This window comes from Oryctolagus cuniculus, chromosome 2, assembly GCF_051225735.1.
Source record: "Oryctolagus cuniculus isolate XC-2025 breed Fujian yellow rabbit chromosome 2, ASM5122573v1, whole genome shotgun sequence".
NCBI lineage: Eukaryota > Metazoa > Chordata > Mammalia > Lagomorpha > Leporidae > Oryctolagus > Oryctolagus cuniculus.
This window is the reverse complement of record NC_142868.1, coordinates 114,100,131-114,125,108: the sequence shown is the minus strand read 5'-3', so window position 1 is coordinate 114,125,108 and position 24,978 is coordinate 114,100,131. Positions and strand designations below refer to the sequence as shown.

Sequence of the window (24,978 nt, the reverse complement as noted above, 5' to 3'; positions counted from 1 at the left end):
AGCATACTCTAGTTTGTAAAAGCTGTGCTAGACTTACTTTACTGTCAGATATGTTAGAATCTGTAATAAATAGGAACTTAGATTATGTATTTTGGGTCTACAAGATGATGCTTATACTTTTATTCTTTTTGTCACTTTATCAGATATTTAGAAAATAAGGGATTAGGTTTAATTTTGTGGTAGGCGATGTAGTACTTACCTCTTGCATTACATTGTACTATGTAATAGCATATGGCTTCACATTCCCTTTTAAAAAGTATGTATGTGAACAATAAAGTGACAAGACAGTTAAAGACGAGATGTCCTACATATGTTAACGCACTCCCCAAATGCTCAGAATAGCTAGGACTAGACTGGGCCAAAGGTGGTAGCCAGGAGTTCAATCCAGTTCTCCTGTGTAGGTGGCAGGGATCCAGCTACTGAGCCATCACCTACCTCCCAGGGTCTGCATTGGCAGGAGAATGGAGTTGGGAACTAGAGCCCTAGGTATCAAACCCAGGTACTCCTATATGACACTGGTGTATTAACCACTAGACCAAATGACCATCCCTGTTAACTTTTTTTTTTTTTGACTGGCAGAGTGGACAGTGAGAGAGAGAGAGAGAAAGGTCTTCCTTTTCCGTTGGTTCACCCTCCAATGGCCGCTGTGGCCAGTGCACCGCGCTGATCCGAAGCCAGGAGCCAGGTGCTTCTCCTAGTCTCCCATGTGGGTGCAGGGCCCAAGGACTTGGGCCATCCTCCACTGCACTCCCGGGCCACAGCAGAGAGCTGGCCTGGAAGAGGGGCAACCGAGACAGAATCCGGCACCCCGACCGGGACTAGAACCCGGTGTGCTGGCGCCACAGGCGGAGGATTAGCCTATTGAGCCGTGGCGCCGGCCCCTGTAACTTATTTCTAAACTGTTCTGTTTTTTTCCTATTTGAGAGGCAGAGTGGCAGAGACAGCTTCCATCTGCTCATTCATTTCCCAGATGTCCACCATGGCTAAGGCTCAGCCAGGATGAAACAGAGCTGGGAACTTACTCTACAGAATATCTCCCACATGAATGGCAGAAACCTAGTTGTTTGAGCCTCTGCTTCCCATGTTTGCATTAGCAGGAACCTGGAGTCATCAGGAGATGGTTATCAGACCTAGCCACTCTGATATTAGGTGCCAGCATCATTTTTTTTTTTTTATTTAAAGATTTGTTTATTTTTTGAAAAGCACAGTTACAGAGAGAGAGATCGATCTTTTATCTGCTGGTTCACTCCCCAGATGGCTGCAACAGGCAGCACTGAGCCAGTGAAACCCAAGAGCTTCATCCAGGTCTCTCACATGGGTAGCAGAGGCCCAAACACTTGGGCCGTCTTCTGCTGCTTTTCCCAGACCATTAGCAGGGAGCTGGATTATAAGTGGAACAGCCAGGACATGAACCAGCAACCATATGGGGTGCCCTTGTTAAAGACAGTGGCTTTTACCTGCTATGGCACAATGCCAGGCCCTCAGGATGCCAGCATCTTAACCACTCAGCAAAACACTTGCTCCATTAACTATTGGAATACTATTTCTAGAAATTGAAATTTAACACTTTTTTTCTTTTTGAGGCATGACTGAAATAAAATTCACATTTCATATGTGAGATCAGTTAAATGTATGCAGTAGCACATCTTTGTCGACAAGCATAATATACAATTTTTCTGTACCTCAGAAAGTTCTCTCATTACCTTTTATAGGCAATGTTTTCTCCTTAAACTGGCTTTTGACTGGTTAGTCACTTTACTTTGGCCTGTTCTAGCAATTCCTATGAATAGAATGTAGAATATATAGTCTGTTGGCTGACAGGGTTTCCCATGGTATAATGACAGATCCATCCATTTTTAGGGCATGTAACTAGTTTTTCCCTTTTATCACTGAGTAGTATTCCATTATATAAGTAAATAATGGTTTGTTTATAAGTCATCTGGTAGATGAAAATTAAGGTTGTTTCCAGCTTTTGATGATTATGAATAAAACTGCTTTGAACATTTGAGTACAAGTCTTTGTGTGGACATCCATTTTCATTTCTCTTAGGTAAATACCTAGGAGTGGGATTCCTGGGTCTTCTAGTGATGGCTTAACTTTGAGAAGCTGCCAAACTGTTTTCCAAAGTGGCTGTGCTGTTTTTATATTTCCTTGAAGGGATATGTGATTTTTCCAGTAGCTTCACATCATCTATCTACACTTTGAAATTAGTCCTTAATTTGAGTCATTCTAGTGGTTGCATGGTGATACCTAGTTGTGGTTGTGTATTTATGTATTCTTATTGGTCAAGGGTGCCCACTATTTTGTCATGTGTTTCTTTACCATTCTTGGATGTCATTGGTAATGTGTATATTCAAATTTTTCCATTTAAAAGTTTGTGTTTTTTGATTTAGGCTTGTAGGGATTCTTCATATTTTACAGACGAATCCTTCATCAGCATATTGCCAATGTTTTCTCAGTCTTTGGCTTACTTTTTATCTGAAGATAATTATATGTGCATTTGTGGAAAATAATACAAAGAGATCTGTATACCCTTTACCTAGTTTTCCCCAAAGGTTGTATCTTGCAAAATTGTGCTACATAATGGCTCAGATGTTGACAGTGCACTAAACGCCTGCCCCTTTGTTGAAAAGACTATCCATCCCACATTTAAAAAACAAAGATTTGTTTGAGAGAGAGAGCACGCAGGAGCGCTCCTTTCCATCTGTTAGTGCACTCCCCCAAAAGCCACAACAGCCAGAGGTGGTGGGGCAGGCTGAAGCCAGGAGGCAGGAACTTCGTCCATGACTTCCATGTGGGTTGGGACTCAAGTACTTGAGCCATCGTCCACTGCTTCCACAGCTTCTTGACCTTAGCAGGGAGATAAATTGGAAGTGGAGTAGCTTGGACTTGAGTCAGTGCGCCAGTGTGGGATGCAGGCATCTCAGTTGGTGGTTTAACTTGCTTGGCCTGCCTCAGTGCCTGCTCCTGTCCTTCCTATATTGTTATTTTTGTTACCTTTGTGAAAAATCAGTTGCCCAGAAAGTTCAGTGTGAACATTCAGTGGGTGCTTCCTCTGAAGGAAACAGTTACTACAGTTAGTGCGAGGGTTTTGAATTAAAGTAGTTGAAAGGCCGGAAGCTATACTGCAGATTGTGACCAACTTGGGATTTGCCATTTGTATAAATTGGATTCATGACAAAATTGAAAAAGGAAAAATTCCACTTAAGGTGTTTCAGCCTTCACCCAAAGATCATGAAAAACATAGTGAGGATCCACAGTGCCCTCATAAAGTACATATTGTTAACAGAATAAAAAGTGGAAAAGATGCAGTAAAGATACTTGGATTAGAAAAGAGCATTCACCCTCAGGTTCACCATAATATCCCTTCAGTAAATGCAGAACTGAAAGTAGTTGAATGCAAGAACTTTCAGCAGAGGATGGCCTAGAATATGCTCGAGCACTGGAGAAGCAGTAGTGCAGTAGCATCTGGACCCTGTGGAGCAGCAGGTAGTTAAGTCCTAAAGGCAGAGCAGTTTCTGGTTAAAATATAAATCCGTAACTAGTCTCCCTGCTTCCTGACTAAGCAGGATTCAGTCTTGCTACTCATACAATAGGTAGCCTCAAATTTGAAATTTGAGTATATTATCAGGATTAAGAGCTCTGGCTATGTAATCAGAATTATTGGTTTCAAATCCCACGTCTGTCTTGTGTTCCTGGGCAAACTGTGTTTAAAAAGAATACTCAGAGGGCTGGCGCCACGGCACACTAGGCTAATCCTCCACCTACGGTGCCAGCACCCCGGGTTCTAGTCCTGGTCGGGGCGCCAGATCCTGTTCCGGTTGCTCCTCTTCCAGTCCAGCTCTCTGCTGTGGCCTGGGACTGCAGTGGAGGATGGCCCAAGTCTTTGGGCCCTGCACCCACATGGGAGACTAGGAGAAGCACCTGGCTCCTGGCTTCGGATCAGCGCCCTGCGCTGGCCATAGCGGCCATTGGAGGGCGAACCAACGGAAAAGGAAGCCTTTCTCTCAGTCTCTCTCACTGTCCACTCTGCCTGTCAAAAAAAAAAAAAAAAAAAAAAATACTGGAGCCAGCACTGTGGCGCGGCTGGTTAACGCCCTGATCTGAAGCATCCGCATCTCATATGGGCACTGGTTTGAGCCCTGCCTGCTTCACTTCCGATCCAGCTCTCTGCTATGGCCTGGGAAAGCAGTAGAAGATGGCCCAAGTCCTTGGGCCCCTGTACTTGTAAGGGACCCAGAAGAGGCTCCTGGCTTCTGATTGGCTCAGCTCCAGCCCTTGAGGCAAATTGGGGAGTGAACCATCTGATGGAAGGTCTCGCTCTTGCCCTCTCGCCCCCTCTCTTGCCTCGCTTCTCTTTGTAACCCTGCCTTTCAAATAAATAAATCTTAAAAAAAAAAAAAAAAAAAAAAAAAAAAAAAAAACCTCAGGCTGGCGCCGCGCCTCACTAGGCTAATCCTTCCCCTTGCGGCGCCGGCACACCGGGTTCTAGTCCCGGTTGGGGTGCCGGATTCTTTCCCGGTTGCCCCTCTTCCAGGCCAGCTCTCTGCTGTGGCCAGGGAGTGCAGTGGAGGATGGCCCAAGTGCTTGGGCCCTGCACCGCATGGGAAACCAGGATAAGTACCTGGCTCTTGCCTTCGGATCAGCGCGGTGCGCTGGCTGCGGCGGCCATTGGAGGGTGAACCAACAGCAAAGGAAGACCTTTCTCTGTCTCTCTCTCTCTCACTGTCCACTCTGCCTGTCAAAAAATAAAAAAAATTTTAAAAAACATACTCAAATGTGGCACACAATTATCTGGAAGTACTAAAAACATTCCCTTGCTTTCTGATTGCCTACAGCTCATTAAGATACCAATACTGCACAAGGACTTCTTAGGTGGCTTAGATATCAGAAACTGTTTTGTTGACTTTATGTTTTTGTGCTTGCTTTGTCTAATAAGCAACCCTCCCTTTGCCTCTGTAACTTCTGCTCTTCCTTTAGTCCTTAGCTCTAGGTTTCTCTTCTGCTAAGAACCCTCTAACTTTCCCATTTGGTATTCTACAGCCATTCCGTGTTAAACTGTCTAAAGTATAGGAAAAATGGAATTTATGTCAGTTTTGGCCAGCTATTTATAAAAGCATTGAATTGCTTCACTTTGTGCTGCTTAGCATTTTGCAGTTCCTGGTTTACTGGTTTGCTGTTTATCTCCCCTGCTAAGCTCCTGGAGGATAAATCCTATATCCTCAATGTTTTGTTTTATAATTTTTGAATTACGTAGTTAGAAGTTACTTATATCTCATTAGAAACTGTCTTTACTGAAGTAAAGCATCTTTATAAGTCAGCCATCTGTGGAGTCATTTACATGAGCTCTTTGTTTTCTTATTGTGCCCTTGATTCATTGTGTAGCTCAGACTGACCTTTGTTGTCTATAGGTTTTGATTGGAAATAGCTTTGTTTACCCTCAAGTAATATTAGGGCAGAGGAGGGCATTTTAGAATGGAATCAAATTTAAAGCAGAAATATGAAAGATTAAGAGCACATTTGGTTCTGAGTTTTTGGTTTTAGGAGTTTTATTCAGTGAACTATTCCTATTAATTCAGACTTGACTGCATAGTCAAACTTTTCCCAAGGCATTTAGTCTTCTCGTTGGTAAAATGAGATAATACAGTAGGTGTTCTCTGAAGTTCTTTCTCACTGTACAGTTTCTGTAGTTAGAAGTAAAACAGTGGACAAGGGTCTAATATTTAGGTGTGTTATTGATATAGAAGAAATAAAACTTGTTTTAGCCAGTGCCGTGGCTCACTAGGCTAATCCTCCACCTGCGGCGCTGGTACCCCGGGTTCTAGTCCCGGTCAGGGTGCTGGATTCTATCCTGGTTGCTCCTCTTCCAGACCAGGTCTCTGCTGTGGCTCGGGAATGCAGTGGAGGATGGCCCAAGTGCTTGGGCCCTGAACCTGCATGGAAGACCAGGAGGAAGTGCCTGGCTCCTGGCTTCGGATCAGCACTGCGCGCTGGCCTGAATGCACTGGCCAAAGCGGCCACTTTGGGGGTGAACCAACAGAAAAAGGAAGACCTTTCTCTCAGTCTCTCTCTCTCACTGTCTAACTCTGCCTGTCAAAAAAAAAAACAAATAAAAATAAAACTTGTTTTATCTTTTACATTCTATCAATAATTCCAGTCAGATACACAGTGTGCTGCTAATGCCTGGAAAGGGTTAAAATGGTAAAAATTTCTGTGTAATTCTATGTGGTAGATTATTTTATTCTTGAGTAATATGTGGGTCTTTGTTTTCATTTAAGTGCCAAGGATGACATTGATCTTGATGCCTTGGCTGCAGAAATAGAAGGAGCTGGTGCTGCCAAGGACCAGGAACCTCAAAAATCAAAGGGGAAAAAGAAAAAGGAGAAAAAAAAGCAGGACTTTGAGTAAGTGTGTTTTAATATATCTGACTTTTATTAGTTTGGGCACTGGATTCACCTAGTCAACTATTACAGTGGTTCAAAATATATTTTAATCCTTTTCTAGTGAAGATGATATCCTGAAAGAACTGGAAGAATTATCCTTGGAAGCTCAAGGCATCAAAGCTGACAGAGAAACTGCTGCAGTGAAGGTGAAAGACAGATTGTTGTTACACATTCATATTTGATAATCTATTCATGCTTCTGGGAACTGGTCTAGAGAGTTGTATTTAGAAACTTTTGAGCAATGTACACAATGTCAAAGTCTGTATAAAATCTGATGCCAGATTAGGAAAAATAGTGTATTTTAAAATCTTTCACAGATAATAAAGATGCTGTGTACAGGAATCTAAAGGTATCCCATGGTATGTTGCCTGTTCATAAAATTGGTATATCTGAAAAAACATCTCTCATCTTTATCTCTAATTCTGTGTATTCTGTTTCACCTGTTGAATTTGGATAAGCCTCAAAATAATGGGAAAGTGATAGATAAGTTTTCCATTCTTCTGTTATGCTTCGTATGTCCTTTGAAGAAATTAGTAAATAGACTCATCAGTGTTTCATAGAGCCTGAATTCTGAAGTGTATAATGCCTTGAATATGAAATGCTTTCAAGGCTTATGGTAGCCACTGGTGCTTGGATGAGTTTTCTGTTCTTATTTAAAAATCCTTATTACAAAATTTTTTTGAGATGTTTTTAAAATGTTTAGGTGTTTTTAATGTTTAAGATGTTTTTAATGAAGCACATGACTGAGGGGCCTCAATTGTTGTTTTTAAAATTATTTATTTGAGAGGCAGACAGCACACACATTCCTATCCACTGGTTCACTCCCCAGATACCCTTAATTGCTGGTAGGGGTGAAGCTGGGAACTGGGAACTCACTCCAGGTCTCCCATATAGGTGGCAGGAAGCCAGTTACTTGAGCCATCATGTCTGCCTTCTAGGGTTGTGTTAGCAGGACGCTGGAGTTGGGAGGTAGAAATGGAAATTGAACCCATGTGGCATGTGGACGTCTTAACTGGTGTCTTAATCCCTAGCCTAAATACCTGCCCTTCGGTTATTTTTAAGGAATGAAATCCAGTTGTTAATGTTCTAATAGTGGACATTTTTTTAGCCAACAGAAAACAATGAAGATGAGTCCACTTCAAAACAAGATAAAAAAAAGAAAGGACAGAAGGGCAAAAAACAAAGTTTTGATGATAATGATAGTGAAGGATCAGAAGATAAAGATTCAAAATCTAAAAAGACTGCAAAAGCAAAAGTGGAAATGTACTCTGGGAGTGATGATGATGATGATTTTAATAAACTTTCCAAAAAACCTAAAGGGAAAGCTCAAAAGTCAAATAAGAAGTGGGATGGGTCAGAAGAGGATGAGGATAACAGTAAAAGGATTAAACAGCGTTCCAGGGTGAATTCTTCAGGTGAAAGTGCCGATGAATCAGATGAATTCTTGCAGTCTAAAAAAGGACAGAAGAAAAACCAAAAGAACAAGCCGGGTCCTAATATAGAGAGTGGGAATGAAGATGACGATTCCTCCTTCAAAATTAAGACAGTGGCTCAAAAGAAGGCAGAAAAGAAAGAGCGTGAGAGGAAAAAACGAGATGAAGAGAAAGCGAAACTGCGGAAGCTGAAAGAGAAAGAAGAGTTAGAATCAGGTAAAAAAGATCAAAGCAAACAAAAAGAATCTCAGAAGAAATCTGAAGAGGAAGCTGTAAAATCCAAAGTGGTCCTTGATGCTGGAGCAGCCCCTGCCTCTGAGGAGAGAGGAGAGACTCTGGCAGCTGCAGAAGGTTAGTGATGCAGAGGAAGGAGCCGAGGCTTCTGACTGATACCTGAGTGGTGACCTTGTGCCCCCTTGTTGTTTGTCCTTGGCTACAGAAATACTTGAATGTAGGAAATGTTTTAAAAAATACATAGAAGTACTCTTTGACTTGATTTTCATGGTTAAACATTTATATGCATAGTATGAAACATCATTCAAGTGGCTTGGGTACAGGTTGGACGTTTTATGGAATTTCACTGCAAACTTTCTTTGCTGTCGATAGACTGGAAGTTGCCAAATGAAAAATTTATTCTTATGACTTGGTGTCAGATAGTATCATTGAATTCTTCTGCTTTTTTCTTTCTTCCTTCCTTTAAAGATTTATTCACTTGAAAGAGCTACTGCACAAGAAGGGGTGTGGGAGAGACAGATCTTTCATCCCCAAAAGGCTGTAACAGCTTGGTTCTGGACATGCTGAAGCCAGGAATATTATCCTAATGGGCCCTCCTCTGCTGTCTTCCTGTTTATACAAGTAGAGGCTGGAAGGGAAGCAGAGTAGCAGAGACTTGAACTTGCGCTCTGACACCAGCTTCCAGAGAAGCAGGAGATGGCCTAACCTGCCATGCCGCAACTCACTCCTCTTCCCTGTTCTCAAAAGGCCAGTTGAACCTGTGAGATCAACAAACTTAGGCTGAAATGAATTAGTCTTTAAAGCAACATAAGCCAAGTTTTTGTACCAGAGCCAATTAAGAAAAAGAAGCATTCTAGCTAATTTCCTTCCTTTCTTTAGAATGAAAATAGTTAAGGACTGTATCTGCATGTAAAGACTATACAGTGAGGGCCAACTCTGGGGGGTAGTGGGCTAAGCCTCTGCCAGTAGCACTGGCATCCCATACGGGTGCCAGTTCCTGTCCCAGCTTCTGCTCTTCCCATCCAGCTCTCTGCTTATGGCCTGGCAAAGCAGGGGAAGATGGTGGAGTGCTTGGGCCCCTGCACCCATATGGGAGACTCAGAGGAGGGTCTGGCTCCTGGCTTTGGCCCAGTTCCACCATTGTGGCCATTTGGAGAGTGAACTAGCAGATGGAAAATCTTTCTCTCTGTCTCTCCTTCCTCCTTCCTGTAGCTCTGCCTCTCAAATAAATAAAATATAGAAGAAAAAAAAAGACTGTACAACAGAACTTTAGAAAGCTTGTGGAAAATGGAATTAAAAGATACATTTATTTTGGTGCAAAATACTTTGTGAGATCTGTATATTATGGATCTTAAAGAAATGCATGGAAAATGCATTTTTTAAAAGGAACTTAGCCATTTTCCGTGAACTTTTTGAAAAAGTTGTATTCTTAAGCTTGAGAATTGTTTTTCTTTGGAAAGAAAACCTTTAATGGGAAAATTGGCCTCTTTCGCTCACTAGGATTTTTATTGTTCATCTTTGAATAGAAACCATGAAAGTAGCTTCATAATTTTTATTTTTTTAAATTTTTGTTCACTTATTAGAAAGGCAGGGAGAGTGCCTGCACTTGCTCCTATTCTCTGGTTCACTCCCAAATGCACCTAATGACCAAGTCTGGGCTAGGCTGAAGCCTGGACCTGGGAGCTCAATCCAAGTCTCCCACATGGATGACAGGAACCCAGTTACTTGATGTATGTTGTTACCTCCCAGGATCTGCCTTCGTTTAGCAAGCTGATGTTAGGAGTTGGGTGCTCCAGTATGGACTGCAGGGGTCCCAACTGTGTCTTAACCTCTGCACCAAATGCCTACTCTCTGCTTCATAACTTTGAATTCTTCAGAGTTCTTGAAGATTAGTTATATTTTTGTATTTTATCCTCCTAATATCCTCTTACTCTAGACATAATTCTCATCTCCATTTTACGGAAGTAAAAACTCATACAGAACTTAGATGGGAATTAGTTCATTCTGTTCATTGGAACTTCAGACAAGTATTTCACATGCCAGCCACTCTGTTCAGGTGCCAAAAATGAAGAGATCCCTGATGTAGCGTATTGCCCTCTCCCTGCTGATGGGCTCCTTCTACTTCGTGATGTTTGTCGGGAACCCTCAGACGAGCGCCATCAGGTGAGCTGCTCAGCAGCTTTGGGTACTTAGGTGCTCAGGACACCTTCATGCCTTGAGACCCTAGCCTGCTGCTAGCATCAGCCATAGCCCTTTATAGTCTTTGAGTTCTGGATGGTCTTTGCCCATCATGTCATAGGAAATAACCATTTTTTTTCTTAAACACTTCTCTTTTTTTTTGTTAGATGACAATGAAGGAGACAAAAAGAAAAAAGATAAGAAGAAAAAGAAAGGGGAAAAGGAAGAGAAAGAGAAAGAGAAGAAAAAAGGACCTAGCAAAGCCACTGTTAAAGCTATGCAAGAAGCTCTGGCTAAGCTTAAAGAAGAAGAAGAAAGACAGAAAAGAGAAGAGGAAGAACGGATAAAGCGGCTTGAAGAATTAGAAGCCAAGCGCAAAGAAGAGGTATGTTTTCATAAAGTTGCCAAATTGATACTGTGCTTAACTTAAAATCTCTTTTCTATAAAATACCTCTAACCTTCTGACTCTCAAAATTTCAGTTGTATGGGAATTCAGTTATATTGTTCTGATGTGAATAAGATTAAGAGGTATAGAAAATCTTATTTTTATTTCATGTACAGACAAGTTCTTTAAATAAAGACATTTATTTGAAAGTCAGAAGTTAGGGAGAGACAGATTTTCTTTTTAAGATTTATTTACTTATTTGAAAGAATTACAAAGAGAAGAAGAGTCAAAGAGATCTTCCATCTGCTGGTTCACTCTCCAGATGGCCGAATCAGCTAGGCATGGCCAGGCTGAAACCAGAAGCCAAGAGCTTCATCCAGGTTTCCTACATTAGTGCAGGGGCCCAGTGCTTGGGCCATCCTGCACTACTTTCCCAAGCACATTAATAGGGAGCTAGATCAAAAGTGGAGTGGCTAGGACTGGAACCAATACCAAAATGGGATGCTGGTGTTGCAGGCAGCAGCCCAACCCGCTGTGCCAGAATGCCGGCCCAGAGAGAGGGAGATTTTCCATCCACTAGTTTACTCCCCAAAGTGGCCACAGTGACTGGGGCTGAGCCAGGCTGAAGCTAGGAGTTTAATCTGGGACTCCTATGGGTGAACAGTGGTCCAACCACTTGAGCCATCTTCTGCTTTTCCCAGGCACGTTAGCAAGGAGCTGGGTTGGAAGTGAAGCAGTCAGGACATGAACCTATAGGATGCTGGCATCGCAGGTGGAGGCTTAACTCGCTGTGCCACAATGCCACCCCTATAACGTTAATAATCGTGTACAACATTGAAATATTTTCGGCTGGCACCACGGCTCAATAGGCTAATCCTCCGGCACACCAGGTTCTAATCCCAGTCGGGGCACCAGATTCTGTCCCGGTCGCTCCTCTTCCTGTCCAGCTCTCTGCTGTGGCCCGGGAGTGCAGTGGAGGATGGCCCAAGTCCTTGGGCCCTGTACCCACATGGGAGACCAGGAGAAGCACCTGGCTCCTGGCTTCAGATCAGCGCGGTGCGCCAGCCGCGGCAGCCATTGGAGGGTGAACCAACGGAAAAGGAAGACCTTTCTCTCTGTCTCTCTCTCTCTCACTGTCCACTCTGCCTGTCAAAAAAATAAAAAAAATTTTTTTTTATTTGAAATCTACTTTTTATCTCAAGAGCTTTGATTGATGCTTGAGTTGCTTATATATTTCATTAATAGAATTTCTTGAATGTACTCATTTATAGGAACGATTGGAACAAGAAAAAAGAGAAAGGAAAAAGCAAAAAGAAAAAGAAAGAAAAGAACGCTTGAAAAAAGAAGGGAAACTTTTAACTAAATCCCAGAGAGAAGCTAGAGCCAGAGCTGAAGCTACCCTTAAACTCCTGCAAGCTCAGGGTAAGTGGTGCTCTTAGGGAACTGTACGGTGTGGGAGCTTCTCTGTTACATTTCTGCAGTGTTCAGAAGAAGACTTGAACTGAATTAGAAGGAGAATTCCTGTGAAAATGTCCAATAAAAGGAAGGAAGAGATGATTAATTTTATTGTTTAAGAAGATAATTTCTATTCTAGGACAAAAATTTTGTGTGAATGATAATATGTCTTCTGTAACTTTTTTCTTTTGGAACAAAAATGGAAATAATAATAAAATGAGTATTGAGGTACCCAGTTTCAACAGCATCTACATTTGTCATTTTTTGGTTTCCCCTGCCCACTTTTTTTTTCCTCTCAGGAAAAAAGGTAATCCTAGATGGCATACTGTCTTTTTTTTTTTTTTTTTGGCCCCCAAGTACTACAGTGTGTATCTATCAGATAAAGATGTTTTGTTTTTTATTGTAAGTATAATACATATCACATTTTTTAAGATTAGTCTTTTGTTATCATCTGACCTCTCTCTCTCTCTCCAATATTTTAGTGTCTTACAGCTGGTTAGTTCAGGTCAGGATCTGCACGAGATCCACACCTTGCATTTGGTTGATATGTTTCTCCCTCACAAACAATTTTTCTTCCTATAGCCCCCATTTTTTGGATGACATTTATTTATTGACAGTATTAGATACTTGGCTAGAATTTCTCATATTCGGAATTTGTTTAATTGCATTATTTTGTGCTGTTGAATCTAGTGATTACACAAGCACTTATCTATCCCTTAAAAAAATTTTTTGATTTATTTATTTGAAAGGCAGAAAGGGAGGGAGGGAGGGAAGGAGGGAGAGGAGAGAGATTGATTGATTGATTGATTGATTGAGATTCCATCCACTGGTTTACTTCCCATACGGCCACAGCAGCTGGAGCTGAGCTGATCCAAAGCCAGGAACCTGACACTTCCAGATCACCGAAGTGGGTACAGGGGCCCAAGGATTTGGGCCATCTTCTACTGTTTTCCCTGCCTTAGCAGAGAGCTGGATCTAAAATGGAGCAACCAGGACTCAAACCGCCACCCATATGGGATGCTGGCACTGCAGGCAGTAGCTTTACCCACTATGCCACAGTGTCAGTCCCCCTTTTATGATTTAAATCTAGCAGCTTGACTACTTAATTTGCTGTCTCAGGCTGGAATCAACTATTTTGCCTAGGGAGCCTTGATTGATTTTTGTGGTACATGGTGTTTTGAGACCATAATCTGGGCATACAATTAATTGCTTTTGATGGGATCTGATAATTTAAAATGGTATTTTTGCTCTACTTGACCTCGATTAGTTTCCTGTCCCTGTAGTCTACAGATTTTGATATATTGTCATTTTGGTACTTAGGCTAATAATTATAGTAATGGCTATCATTTATTGTGTGCTTAGTGTATAACTTATGCTGTAATAAAACTTTGACATTGCTTATTTTTTCCTTATAAAAATCTTATACATATTTTTACTCCCACGATATAGAAGAGGAAATGGTGAATCAGACAAGTTAAATAGCTTGCCCAGCATCCAAGAGCTGAAGTTCAAACTGGTTTATCTGACTGACTCTTTATTATATGTTGTTAGGGCACTTCAAAAACTTCTGGAAAATAGAAATGAAAGAAGTTTATTTTTGTTGGAAATTTTTAAATGGATACGAGGCGTCTTTGAAAACCATATTAAAATGTATATTATGAAGAAATGATGCACAGGTTTCAAAATTTTCTGCAACAAAGTAAACTTAGCTTTAATTTCATTTTCCATGACCTTTTTGAAGTCCTCGCAGTTATGTTTGGCTAGGAGCAGTAAATGCAGAGAAACATAGTACTCAGATTTCAGAAAATTTTATTTGAAAGTTGAGAGATTTGAAAGTTGGAGAGAGATACTCTGTCTGCTCACTCACTCCTCAGATACCAACAATGGCCGGAACTAAGCTAGGCTGAAACCTGGAGCTGGGAACTCAGTCTATGTCTCACGCTAAGTGGGTAGCAGGTACCCAACTAATTGAGGACCACCTGCTACCTCCTAGGACACATGTTAGCAGGAAGCAAAAATAGGGGGCAGAGCTTCGTATTGGACCCAGGCACTCCAATGTAGGAAGCTGGCTTCCCAACTGGCACAGTAACTGCTAAACCAAATGCCCAACCTGAAAGTTTTATTCTTGTATAAGATTTGTTATAATTTAGGTAATATTTTGGGTGTTCACCAAAAACCTAGATGTTAAAAGCTTGGTCTCCACAGAGTGTTAGTTTATTGGATTAAGGGTAGAATTTGATCCTGTTATGGTATCTGAAGATGGAGTTTTGATATGATTGGATTGGGTTGTATTGGTTGTTAAGGTAGAAGTCTTTAGGATCCAGTCATGGTAACAAGATTATGAAGAGTGGGTGCTGCTCCCTGCTTACCTCAGCTTCCTGGCTCACCACGTGATCCTTCCTCTGCATGCTCTCTGTGATCCATTGCCATCATCAGACTGACAGTGATGGGGTTGTTCGATCTTGGACTGTGAACCCCTAGAACTATGAAGTGAAAACAATACATTTGTGAATGTCATTTTACTGTATTTTTTGAAGACCAAAATCTCTTGATAGAGATCAGCACACATTACTCGGAAATGTGCCGCAGATTTTCTGGTGCTATTTATTTGCCTATAGGCAAAATATCTTGTCATCAGTCCTTAAATTTGAGCATTCAGACAAAACAGTTGGTTTGATCATTATTTAATCATTATTATGGCTGGTACTTACATACATGATGACGAATTTTATTACTGAGGAAGTTTCTTCTTGGTATTCCTGTGAGATTTCTGGAAATGCCTAACTCTGGAAGATAAAGGATTGGTTAGTGGTAGCACTTACCACCAGCCTTTCTAATGAGGTTCTGATTTGGCTTTTTTTTTTTTTTTGACAGGCAGATTTAATTTTGTGTTCTGTATCAGTCATTTATATCCCCAAATTTATGGAATTTGTACTGTTAATGCAGGAGGTCTTTTGGGGATGGGAAGAATTTTAAAAATTTCCTTTTCAGCTGTTAAATTTTTAAATTCTTTTGATCATTTTTGAATACATTGTTGGATAAACATAACATTAGAGTGGTGCAAACTCATTGTGTTACTTCACTTTGGCCATAGGAACCAAGGGAAGAGGTCTCTGTTATCTTAAAAAGTTTGAGGTGACTCCCTGTTAGTTATTTTGCCCCCCTCCCCTTTTTTTGATGGTTTAGCCAAATGATGGCTCTACTTGTGTAGAATTTTGCCACAACTTATCGCATAAAACGGAGAATCTCACCTTTTTGGCAGAGAAACTAAAAAGGAGTTCTTGGGATGCAGAGTGTGCAGGGATTTTGGAGAGATCCAAAAGAAAGTCTTGTTTTGTGAAGTAACATGTATCTCAGGCTCACCATGGAAGTATAGTAAAAGCTTCTAGAACTGAACTATGATACAAACTAGTGATCAGGACCCTGACTTCTTAGTGGCTCAATGCCAGGTAAAATATCGATTCCCAGTATACTGTTTTAAGATCAGGTATGAATAAGCTGAAAAATCAGTTTATAAGTTAAAGTGGAATACTAACCTGAAAGAAAATGCAGGAAATGAGGAAAAGAGGAACAGAAAATGGAATAACTAGATAAACCAAATAATAAAGTAGTAGGCCCATCTCTCACATATGATGGAATTGCAGTGCCGGCATTCCATATGGGTGCCGGTTCAAGTCCTGGCCTTTTCAACTTACGATCCAGCTCTTGGCTATGGCTTGGGAAAGCAGTGGAAGATGGCTCAAGTCCTTAGGCCCCTGCAGGTACGTGGGAGACCTTGAAGAAGCTCCAGGATCCTGGCTTCAGATCAGTCTAGCTCTGGTTGTTGTGGCCATTTGGGGAGTGGACTAGTGTATGGAAGACTTTTCTCTCCATCTCTGCCTCTTTAACTCCACTTTTCAAATCTTGAAAAAAAAATAAGATATATAAATTATAATAAAAATAAGGTTTTTTGGCCAGTGCCGTGGCTCACTTGGCTAATGTTCCGCCTGCGGCGCCAGCACCCCAGGTTCTAGTCTCGGTTGCTCCTCTTCCAGTCCAGCTCTGCTGTGGCCCGGGAGTTACAGTGGAGGATGGCTTAAGTGCTTGGGTCCCTGCACCCGCATGGGAGACCGGGAGGAAGTACCAGGCTCCTGGCTTCAGATTGGCGCAGCCCCGGCTGTAGAGGCCATTAAGGGAGTGAACCAACAGAAGGAAGACCTTTCTCTCTGTCTCTCTCACTGTCTGTAACTCTCTCTGTCTCTCTCACTGTCTAACTGCCTGGCAAGAAATCAAAAATAAATAAATAGATTTTTTTCATTGATTACTCTTATATTTTAGGGTATAGCTTTCAGGTAAAGGAAGTGTTATCTTTTTTAAATAATGTATCAGGTGACATGCAAGTATAATAAGCCTGAGTTTTTCTATTTTTAATCCCACAGGTGTTGAAGTGCCGTCAAAAGACTCTTTGCCAAAGAAAAGGCCAATTTATGAAGATAAAAAGAAGAAAAAAATACCACAGCAGATGGAAAATAAAGAAGGTTTGTGTATAAAATAGCTTCTGATTTAGAAACTATTTTGTTTGCCTTTTCCGCATAACCTTCAAAACAGAATGTGTTTTAAAAAGGAAATAACTCAGAATGGCATTTTGAAACTTAGTTCTATACCTTGCTTATTATTATTGCCATCATTCTCACCTGATTCGAATGTCAGGCTAATGGAAAAAGTAGTTGAGTTTGAAAAATCTGAGTCCTACTTTCTGAATAACATTGTTAACTTTAAAAAGTAAAGCTATCAGTCTTGTTGTTTCCTTCTCAGCCTTCTGTGGTTTTTATATTATGCCTTGAACAGAAAAGGTAGTTTCCTGTAAACATGCCTGATAGTTGAGCCTTATCTGAACTTACTGAAGAAATAGGCTTGCACTGCTGATTATTTTATTCAGTACTTAACAGAGTATCTTAACAGAAATTATTATGCTAAAACATTACTAACTTGATGTCTGCCCTTTTATTAGTTTCTGAACCAGTGGAATTAAGTGCTACTGTAGTTGTAGAACAAGGAGGACAAGAAAAAGAAGATACCCCACCTCCTGCTGAACCAGGTCAGTAGCATTCACCAGTTAATTCCTATCAAATAGTCTTAATGTGTCATAATCTTAGTTCTCGTTAAATAGTATGGGGAAACCAAGTAGGTGTCTGTTTGGGTGACTTTTCTTCCTTTCTTTTCATTTCAACTTTTAAGTATCCAGGTGCGACCTCAGTCAATTTTATGCTTTTTAGTAGTGTCAGTGAAATGTCCTCTAGAGAGGATAGAAAGTTTTGGATTTTCTTCTGGTGTTTTCATTTGTGGGTCAGAAATTTCAAAGAAGGCCTAAAGTTAATGCTTCAGAAGCAAACAATTATTTTTAATTAGAACTTTTTTTTTTTTTTTTTTTTTTGACAGGCAGAGTTAGACAGTGAGAGAGAGAGAGACTGAGAGAAAGGTCTTCCTTTCGTTGGTTCACCCCCCAAATGGCTGCTACAGCTGGTGCACTGCGCTGATCTAAAGCCAGGAGCCATGTGCTTCCTCCTGGTCTCCCATGTGGGTACAGGGCCCAAGCACTTGGGCCATCCTCCACTGCCTTCCTGGGCCAGGCAGAGAGCTAGACTGGAAGAGGAGCAACTGGGACAGAATCCGGCGCCCTGTACTGGACTAGAACCCGGGGTGCTGGCACCACAGGTGGAGGATTAACCTAGTGAGCTGCGGCACCAACCAATTAGAACTTCTTAAGAACCACAAAAGTTAACTTAAAAAATCCTTACAATTAGAAGACTAAAGTTATTCATTTTGTGTTTTGAGGTTTGAGGAAAATGTCTGGCTTTTTTTTTTTTTTAATTAAACATTATTGTAATTTATGAGACTAGATATTGATAGGAGAGCTGGAGCAAGCTAAATGTATGTTTCTAATTCATTAGAATCTCAAGGTTTAAAACTGGGATCAAGAGTGGAAATAGCTTTAGAGAATATCAAGAATCATTCACACTGGTGAATATCATTGATACTTTGTTTTCCTTTCTTCCTCCTTTTCTAAATAAATAGAATCATTTAACTTGAATAGACCTCGGCTTAGCATTAATAAGATAAAATTAGAGAAATTCAAGTTGGTCTACTGAGTAACAGTCCACTATTTTAGGTTCTATTTGTAACACCAGTAAGAAATGCTGTTTAGAGTGGTATTTTGTATGCCTGTCTGAGTCCCATTTTCTCCTCAAGTTGATTTATCCAGGCTTAGTGGTAAATAATAATTACGTGGAACCAGATAACCCATGTCCCACTCTCATCTTTATGCAAGAATAAGTTTGCTTCTTTGGACTTTAATAGAAAGAGTATTATTATTACAATATTAGGGTTTTTAATAGTGAAACAGCACTCAAAATTTCAGCTTTCTACCTATTTTGAAATTATAAACACAGCATTTTATGTTTTTTAATAGCATTCTGTTTTATTTTGAACTGGAGTGGTGGCAGTAGCTTTGTACCTTCAACTTTGGAATCTAGGCGGGATTTGGATGTGTTTGTAAAAGCTAAACAAAAAATAAAATTCTATATGAGTTGAAAGTTGAAAAAGAAGATATATATAAAGTTTCACTTAGGACTTAGTGCATTCATGTACCTTTTCAAGATCTAGAGGAACATTTCATTGGATGGATTTCAATATGTTAATTTTTCAAATACGAAATCTGAGTTGCTTTATATGATGTATTGATAGAAGTAGAAAATGGTGAAGAATTAAGTAACAGGAGCTTATAGCATGCTGTCTTTTTTGAGAAGATAGCTCCTAAGATAACCAAGTTATATACATTTTTTTGCATAATTAAAACAATATTTGTCAGAGCATAATTTCCTATTTTTTTCCAAAAGAAATCTCATGTTTCTAAATAATTTTTATTTGTTTAATGAACATTTATGTTTACAGAAGAAGAAGAAGAAGCTGAAGATGCTGGACTGGATGATTGGGAAGCTATGGCCAGTGATGAGGAAAGAGAAAAAGGTGAATCACTCATAAGCATAAAATATAAATCCAGTGATTATTAAGAGATTTATATATTTAAATGAGTAGTCACCTGATTATGAAGGTTATGTAGACACTCTTGGGGATAGGGACCAGTCTGCTCTCTCCATTGCCATCGTTTTCATATCTTCATGTGGATCTTCATTTTATGAATAAATGCATATTTGAACATCGTTTGTTAAGAACTACTTAAGATTCAGAATTTCTGTTTTTTTCAGAGTGATGATGTTATAAATAGGGTTGTTACTAAAGTTGGTCTACAAAAAGTCCTGATAACTTAAAATGTAATGAAAAGGCAAAAACCAAGAGTCAGGAGCTTCTTTGAGAGGTCCCATGTGGGTGCAGAGGCCCAAGCACTTGGACCATCTTTTGCCGCTTTCCCGGGCACATTGGCAGAGAGCTGAATTGGAAGTGGAGCAGGTGGGTCTCGAACCAGTGCGCATATGGGATGCTGGCATCACGGGTGGTGGCTTTACCTCCTTTGCCACAATGCCAGCCCCTGATATCCTATTCTTAACTTCAGGATCATGTTGACTCTGATTTTTCAGGCTTTTCTCCCAATCCTTGATTTTATGTGATTTTTTTTTTTTTTTTTTTTTTTTTGACAGGCAGAGTGGACAGTGAGAGAGACAGGTGAGAAAGGTCTTCCTTTTGCCATTGGTTCACCCTCCAATGGCCGCCGCGGCTGGCGCGCTGCGGCCGGTGCACCGCGCTGATCCGATGGCAGGAGCCAGGTACTTATCCTGGTCTCTCATGGGGTGCAGGGCCCAAGCATTTGGGCCATCCTCCACTGTACTCCCTGGCCACAGCAGAGATCTGGCCTGGAAGAGGGGCAACCGCGACAGAATCCGGCGCCCCAACCGGGACTAGAACCTAGTGTGCCGGCGCCACAAGGCAGAGGATTAGCCTATTGAGCCGCGGCACCGGCCATTTTATGTGTTTTTTTTTTTTTTTTTTTTTTTTTTTTTTATGGGCAGAATGGACAGTGAGAGAGAGAGACAGAGAGAAAGGTCTTCCTTTGCCATTGGTTCACCCTCCAATGGCTGCCGCGGCCGGTGCGCTGCGCTGATCCGAAGCCAGGAGCCAGGTGCTTCTCCTGGTCTCCCATGCGGGTGCAGGGCCTAAGGACTTGGGCCATCCTCCACTGCACTCCCTGGCCACAGCAGAGAGCTGGCCTGGAAGAGGGGCAACCGGGACAGAATCCGGCACCCCAACCGGGACTAGAACCCGGTGTGCGGGCGCCGCAGGCGGAGGATTAGCCTAGTGAGCCGCGGCGCCGGCCAATCCTTGATTTTAAAATTCTGTATTTTTCTTCAAGTATAACTTTAGCCAAAATCCACAAATTCTGATCTGTTCTTTTTTTTTCTTTTTCTTTTTTAAATACTTATTTTGTTTATTTGAAAGGCAGAGTTAGAGAAGTAGAGACAGAGAGAGAGGTCTTCTGTCTGCTGGTTCTCTCCCCAGATGGCCTCCACGGCCAGAGCTGTGCCAGTTCGAAACCAGGAGATTGGAGCCTCCTCTGGTTCTCCCACATGGGTGCAGGGGCCTGAGGACTTTGCCATCTTCTACTGCTTTCTCAGGCCATAGCAGAGAGCGGAATTGGAAATGGAGCAGCTGGAACTCAAACCGGCGCCCATATGGGATGCCCGCGGTTCAGGCCAGGGCTTCAAACTGCTGCGCCACAGCACCAGCCCCGTAATTTGTTATTTTCTAATTTCCATTTTGATACATTAACTTTTAACTATAACTAACAGTGTATTACTTAATATAGAAAAGTGAGAATTTTTGGACTACCTTTGTTTTACTTCATTGTGGTCATTCATTCCTGTTATTTGAAATCTTTACAGCGTGCCTGTAGCTGACAATATGTCAATTACTGTAAATGTTTCATATGTGATTGGAAAGTGTTTATATTCTGCATCATTTGAGGGCCTTGATAACTTCAGTTAGGTTTGCTGATCATTTTGTTCAAATCTTTTATTTTGAGATTTTTTTTTTCCAATGTGCTTTTTTTTGTTACTGAGACCAGTGTGTTAAGGTCTCCCAGCATGATTGTAGGTAGTCTGTTTCTCCCTGAGTTCTGTCAATTTTTGCTTTCAATAGGTGAGTACAAACTTACATCTTTCTGACAACTTAACTCCTACTCTTTTATGATGGATAAATAATTCATTTATCTAGCGATTCCCTTTGCCCTTAAAGTCTACTATTTCTGATATTCATATAGCTATGTCAGCTTTGAGTTATGTCATCTTATTCTATCTTTGTTACTTTCTCTGTTTTTAAATAGCATTTTCCTTTTTTGTATTATTGTAGCAAATTACCACTCGTAATTACAAAGAAAAGAAATTTATTTCCGTCAGTTAGGAAACTGGAGAGTCCAAGATAAGTGTGCCAGCTTCGTGTGTGGGAAGAACTATTGTCTGCATCAGAGGTGACCTCTTGTTGCTGTATCATCCAGAGTGGGGGACACTGTGTTCTCACGTGACCAAAGGGAGGGAAAACATAGCAGGGCAAATTCTCTGTGCCTTTTGTTTTAGAAAGGCGTTGATTTCAAGACCTTCAGCTCTCTTAAAAAAAAAAAATTACTGTTTATTTGAGAGGCAGAGTGACAGGAAGAGTCAGCTCTTTTCCATCCACAGATTCACTCCCCAAATGACTGTGGTCCAGACCAACGGTATTAGCTGAGAACTTCATCCAGGTTTCCCATGTGGGTTGCTGGTGCCCGCGTGTTTGGGCCATCCTACTCTACCTTTCTAAGAGAATTAGCAAGGAGCTGGATCAGAAGCAGGAACTCGAAGAGATTTTTAACATGCACCTTTGTACTAACACTGTCTGATGTTACTCCCTTGTCAGACGATGCCAAGACTCTGGAATACTTTTGAACATTCTCTAAACTTTAAGTTTATATGTGGGCACCTCAGAAAGTTTGTGGAAAAGTAGTTGAATTCCAAGATAAGTTTAGTGCAAAAATAATGAAATCCATACGTACTTCACAATGTACACTTCCCATAAGTTTTGGAGACCCCTGGAAGGTCACTGGTCTTTGTTGTTGTTCTTCATTTTGAATTTTGCATTGGCTTGTTCTTTTTTTATACAGTTGCTATTTACTGACATTTACCCACATTCTCAGTCACTTTGCTGTGCTTCTTTCTTCCTGGGTCTTTGACCTTCCATTTGAGATCATTTAGTCCCTGAAGAACATCTTTTCAAATTTCCTTTAGCATGAATCTGCTGGTGAGATGTTCCATTTTTTATTTTCTAAAAATATTTGTATTTCATGCTTATTCTTAAATGTATTTACTGAGTGAAGATTTCTCAGTTGAAATTTTATTTAATACTTTGAAGTTGTTATTCTTTTGTCTTGGCTATCATTGTTTTAGTTGAAAGATGAAGTATCAGCTTGACTTCTCATGTGTGTGTGGTTCTCATCAGTTTTGTTGAAATCTACTCATGATAGGTTTCTTTTTACTTACTAGGACTTTATGAGTTACGGTTTTTAGATCAATTTTATAATGTTAGGAGCTTTATCTCCCTGAAAGTTTCCCATTGTGATTGTGATAGACTTTCTAAACTGTTTCTTTGTTACCCTGTTCCTATATTTTCCACCTGTTAGTTCTCTATAGTAATTTTGAATTGTTTCTCTTGACTTCTATGTCATTAATTTTTGATTTCATAACTTGAATATGTTGTAGCCTTTCAGGTGTCTTAAATGCTGAGTTTCCTCATGTGGCTTGTTTGTTTATTTATTGAGATTATTTATTTGAAAGGCAGAGTTACAGAGAGAGCTTCTATTTGCTGGTTTACTCCCCAGATGGCCATAACAGCTGGGGCTGGGCAGGCTAAAGCCAGGACTCCCACATAATTGCCAGGGCTCCAAGCACCTGGGCTACCATGTTCTGTTTTCCGGGCAGATTAGCAAGTAGCTGGATCAGAAGTGTAGCAGCTGGGACATGAACTGGCACCCATATGTGATGCTGGCATCTCATGGAACAGGTTAATCCACTGCACCACAGTGCATTTTATGTATATTGGACTGTATGTTTTTCATACAGAACTGTAGAAATAATTTGAGATCAAGGATATCTTTTCACCAGAGCAATTTCTAACTACTTCAATAGGAGTTGTATAAACTAGCAATGTAAAATTATCTTATTCTAGATTTATAACTGAGAGGTTCTGAATGTGATCTGCCAATAATAGGGAGGTACTGTTCATTATTCATGCTTACTCTTGGGGTACAGCTCTTTAGAACTTTACCAAGCAGTAACTGTGTCTCCCCTCCTAGACACAACCCTCTCAATGCTTAAGCCCAGACTCCATACCTGTTCTCCAGCAGTGAGACATTTTCCAGAATCAGCAAATAACCAAGAGGGGAAGTGTTAGTCAATATTGTACTCACCTCCTTGGGTATATACGCTCCTTTGGATTCTGGCTCAGTAATGCCTTTCTTTGTTAGTAACTTACCATGGATTACTGCCTTCAGTTTTAATGTTAAATGACAGTCTTCATTATAGCACATTGGCAAACACATTGCATTTTTATGCATTTAAAATGTTGCTTTAATTAGCACACTTCCAATATTTTCCTTTTGCACTTTATTGCTTGATACTGGTCTATAATGTTCAATTTCATTCATTTTAAAATCTGTATTTACTTTTCTTAAAGAAAACACCGTTCATATAGAAGTAGAAGAAAATCCTGAAGAGGAAGAAGAGGATGAGGAGGAAGAGGAGGAGGAAGAAGAAAGTGAAGAAGAAGAGGAAGAGGAAGGAGAAAGTGAAGGCAGTGAAGGTGATGAGGAAGATGAAAAGCTATCAGATGAGAAAGATTCAGGGAAGACGTTAGATAAAAAGCCAAGTAAAGACATGAGCTCAGACTCTGAATATGACTCTGATGATGATCGAACTAAAGAAGAAAGAGCTTATGACAAAGCAAAACGTAGGATTGAGGTATTTATGTTTTCCTCCCACTTTTCTCCTTTCCTCCCAAATGCGTGGTCATTAGAACTGTGCTCTATAACTAAAGGCTTTGAGTATCACTGTTTATGTTTGTGTCTTGTCTAGTTTTTTTGTTTGTTTAAGATTCATTTTATTTATTTGAAAGGCTCAGTTATAGAGAGGCAGAGAGTGAGAGGTCTTCCATCCACTGGCTCACTCCCCAAATAGCTGCCACTGCTTGAGCTGGGCCGATCTGAAGTGAGGAACTTGGAGGTTTCTATGGGTCTCCCACGCAGGTACAGGGGCCCAAGGACTTAGGCCATCCTCCACTACCTTGCCAGGCCATAGTAGAGAGCTGGCTTGGAAGTAGAGCAGCTGGGAGTTGAACCTGCACCCATATGGGATGCCAGTACTGCAGGTGGTGGTTTTTACCCACTTCACCACAGCGCCAGCCCCCTTATATACATGTAGTTAGTTATTTATTTGAAAGTCAGTGTTACAGAGAAAGAGAGGCAGAGAGAGGTCTTCCATCTGCTAGTTCACTCCCCAGATGGCCATAAGCCAGGGTTGAGTTTGAGTAAAGCTAGGAACTAGGAACTTCATCTAGGTCTCCTACATGGATGGCAGAGGCCCAAACACTTGGACCATCTTCTGCTTTTTCCAGGCCATGAGCAGTAGTCTGGATTGGTAGTGCAGCAGCCAGGACTCAAGCTGCTGCCCCTACGGGATGCTGGTGTCAGAGGCGATGGCTTTACCTGCTTACATATTTTGCCTTAATTTCTCTTTTCTTACAGGCCCATGAACTTTTGAGGGAAACATTTTAATCTTTTGCTTCTCCTTTTTAAGGATATTCTTGTGGTTAAAAAGAAAAGGAAAGGCAAGGGTCA

The 24,978-nt window shown here is 40.8% G+C and overlaps 1 protein-coding gene across 1 annotated transcript in view; it reads left to right on the top strand.

The window, feature by feature from the left end:
- EIF5B (eukaryotic translation initiation factor 5B) overlaps positions 1–24,978 on the top strand; it is a 60,484-nt gene that overhangs the window by 12,190 nt on the left and 23,316 nt on the right. The window contains exons 2-10 of the mRNA XM_051842650.3: positions 6,279–6,404; positions 6,505–6,589; positions 7,552–8,227; positions 10,456–10,673; positions 11,945–12,095; positions 16,547–16,645; positions 17,119–17,205; positions 19,059–19,133; positions 23,820–24,103. Coding sequence (XP_051698610.1) covers positions 6,279–6,404; positions 6,505–6,589; positions 7,552–8,227; positions 10,456–10,673; positions 11,945–12,095; positions 16,547–16,645; positions 17,119–17,205; positions 19,059–19,133; positions 23,820–24,103 — 1,801 coding nt within the window. The remainder of the gene's footprint in view (positions 1–6,278; positions 6,405–6,504; positions 6,590–7,551; positions 8,228–10,455; positions 10,674–11,944; positions 12,096–16,546; positions 16,646–17,118; positions 17,206–19,058; positions 19,134–23,819; positions 24,104–24,978) is intronic.